Here is a 2,552-nt window from a genome sequence, read left to right on the forward strand (position 1 = left end):
AATGTAATGATATGCGATGGAATGAATGTAAAACTAGAGTTCTCTCATGTAAACTATCATATAATTCACAATAAAACATTGAAGAAAAAAAAAAAAAAAAAAAGATTATCTCTTTGGAATCCCAGAAAATATTCACCAGAATCTTAGAGCTGACCTCTCTGCATTGAATTTAAATGGCAGATCCTCTCCTAAAGCAGTTTTGATTGGACCTTTCTTGTGAAGGCAATCTAATAAGACTAAGATGAATGTATTACTGAGAGAATGTGCCTGTAGCCATTCACGGATCACAGAGACATGTTTAAACACACTTTGTTTTGCATAACCCTATAAATGGATGAACTGGAACCCAAATAGCAATACTTTTTGATGTATCCTCATATATGTGTGTGTGTGTGTATAATTTTTAAAAGGTCTTTTCTTCAAATGAAATATGTGAAAACCCAATATATGAAATAGATAAAGCTCCAGTTGAAGCTGGAGTAGAGATCCAGAGCCCCACTTTATTCTTCATATCAGTAGCTTCTTCATATTCTTCATAGCTCTAGTGGCACTCTATCTTTAAATCAAAACCACTCATTTAGACAAAAAAACCTAATCTTGCTCCAGCATGGCAGCAAGAATTCTCTGAAATTTACTGAGTTACAGTGTTCCAGACGACTGAAATGCAGAACTAATTGTAAACTCAGTGTTCTTTGAGGGACACCACATCCACAGAGATCCTCTACTCTCAACTTAGGAGTCCTCAGCTGAGGCCTCTCACCTGAGTGGCAATGATGTGGAATCCATCCGTCACCTCCACAGTTAAGTTGTAGCTTGCCCTCCTTCTCGTGTCCAGGGGCCTGGCAATTACAATGCTGCCTGTGGTCTTCTCAATGTCAAAGTCCATGTCCTTATCACCACCTGGAGTGGGGTGGAGGAAAGAGCACACACTACTTCAATGATTTAGGTAGACATAGCACAACATGGGATTTGGTTATCAGATGTAGATGTATAGTAGATGCCAACCTTGGTTATAGGGACCGTGGGCATTTAAGGAAGAACCTGAACCAGAAATTCTAAGACTGTTCAGACACAATATGATATCTGAGTGACTTGCTGTCATTGTTAGGTGCCATCAAGTCGGTACCAACTCATAGCGACCTTATGCACAACAGAACGAAACACTGCCCAGTCCTGGGCCAGCCTCACAATTGTTGCCACGCTTAAGCCCATTGATACTGCCAACCTGCCAATCTATCTGTGTGACTAGCTCTACTTTATACCCCTCTCGCCACCACTCACACTGCCATCGATTCAATTCTGGCTCATAGTGACCCTGTATGTGGTTTCCAAGCCTGTCAATCTTTACAGGAACAGAATGCCTCATCTTTATCCCACAGAGCAGCCAGTGGGTTTGAACTGCTTACTTTGCAGTTAGCAGTCCAGTGCTTATCCTACAGTACCACCAGAGCTCCTTTATCCCTCAGGAGTCCAAAAATCTGCACATCACCTGTCAAATTATTGTCGAATTATCATTAAGTTTTAAGTGGTGACACAAAACAAGGCAAATCTGTAAGGACTGAAGTGTCCCCGGGAAAGACCCAAGTTTGGCTCAAAGCATACTCTGTTGCATACAGGATTGTAGCACACAGGGACAATGGAGCTCTGCTTCAGGGTTTCCTGGTATTGTGCTGTAGGATAAGCACTGGACTGCTAACTGCAATGCAAGGTCTGCTTTTCAAGTACACCAGACTCTCCTTGGAAACCCTATGCAGGGTAGCTATCAGTTGAAACAGACTCTGTGGCACTTAACAACAACAATTTCATGGCTTATAAGTAGTTTGCATAGTCTAAAGAGCAGCTATGGAGGAAAAAATGGAAATAACCTCAAGTCAACAAGAAATAATTGATTTAATAAACTATAAAAACCCAAACTATTAAATACAATGTTGTTGTTAAGTGCCATTTCTGACTCATAACGATCCTGCATAAGATTTCCGAGGCCTTAAATCTTCAACAAAGCAGAAAACCTCAACTTTCTCTATAGGAGTAGCTAGCTGGCTCGAACCATGGACCTGGAGATTTGCAGTCTAGTGTTTACTGTATGGAGCTATCACGCTCCCTACTGAATACCATACAGTTATTTAAACATCATAGGAACCTATTTAGCAATATAGCAAATATGCTTATGACAAATCATATTTTAAAAGATTATAAAGGATTTCATTTACATAAAACATTCAGAATAGTTCAATCCATAGACACAGAAAGCAGACTGATGGTTGCTAAGAGGTGAGCACAATTGGGAAGTAATGGGTACAGCTTTTATTTGGGATGACAAAAATATTTTAGAAATAAGAGTTGTGGTTGCACAATATTGTGAATGTCCTAAATGCCATCAATTGTACACTTTAAAATCGTTATGCACGGAGAACAAACAAGATGGCGTTTTGGGTGGACTTGTAGTAAAGAGCTCTGCCAACAACACAGAATACCCGACCAAGCAGGCTCAGGGGATGGTCCCAGAACTCTAAACCACATATAAAGGAATATTTAGAAGGTTGGAAGGCTTA

General features: G+C 40.1%; 1 protein-coding gene across 1 annotated transcript in view; it reads right to left on the minus strand.

The window, feature by feature from the left end:
• FAT2 (FAT atypical cadherin 2) overlaps nt 1-2,552 on the minus strand; it is an 82,677-nt gene that overhangs the window by 52,987 nt on the left and 27,138 nt on the right. Inside the window, exon 6 of the mRNA XM_006863897.1 lies at nt 761-900. Within this exon, the coding sequence (XP_006863959.1) occupies nt 761-900 (140 nt within the window). The remainder of the gene's footprint in view (nt 1-760; nt 901-2,552) is intronic.

This window comes from Chrysochloris asiatica, unplaced genomic scaffold (genome assembly GCF_000296735.1).
Source record: "Chrysochloris asiatica unplaced genomic scaffold, ChrAsi1.0 scaffold00057, whole genome shotgun sequence".
Lineage (NCBI taxonomy): Eukaryota > Metazoa > Chordata > Mammalia > Afrosoricida > Chrysochloridae > Chrysochloris > Chrysochloris asiatica.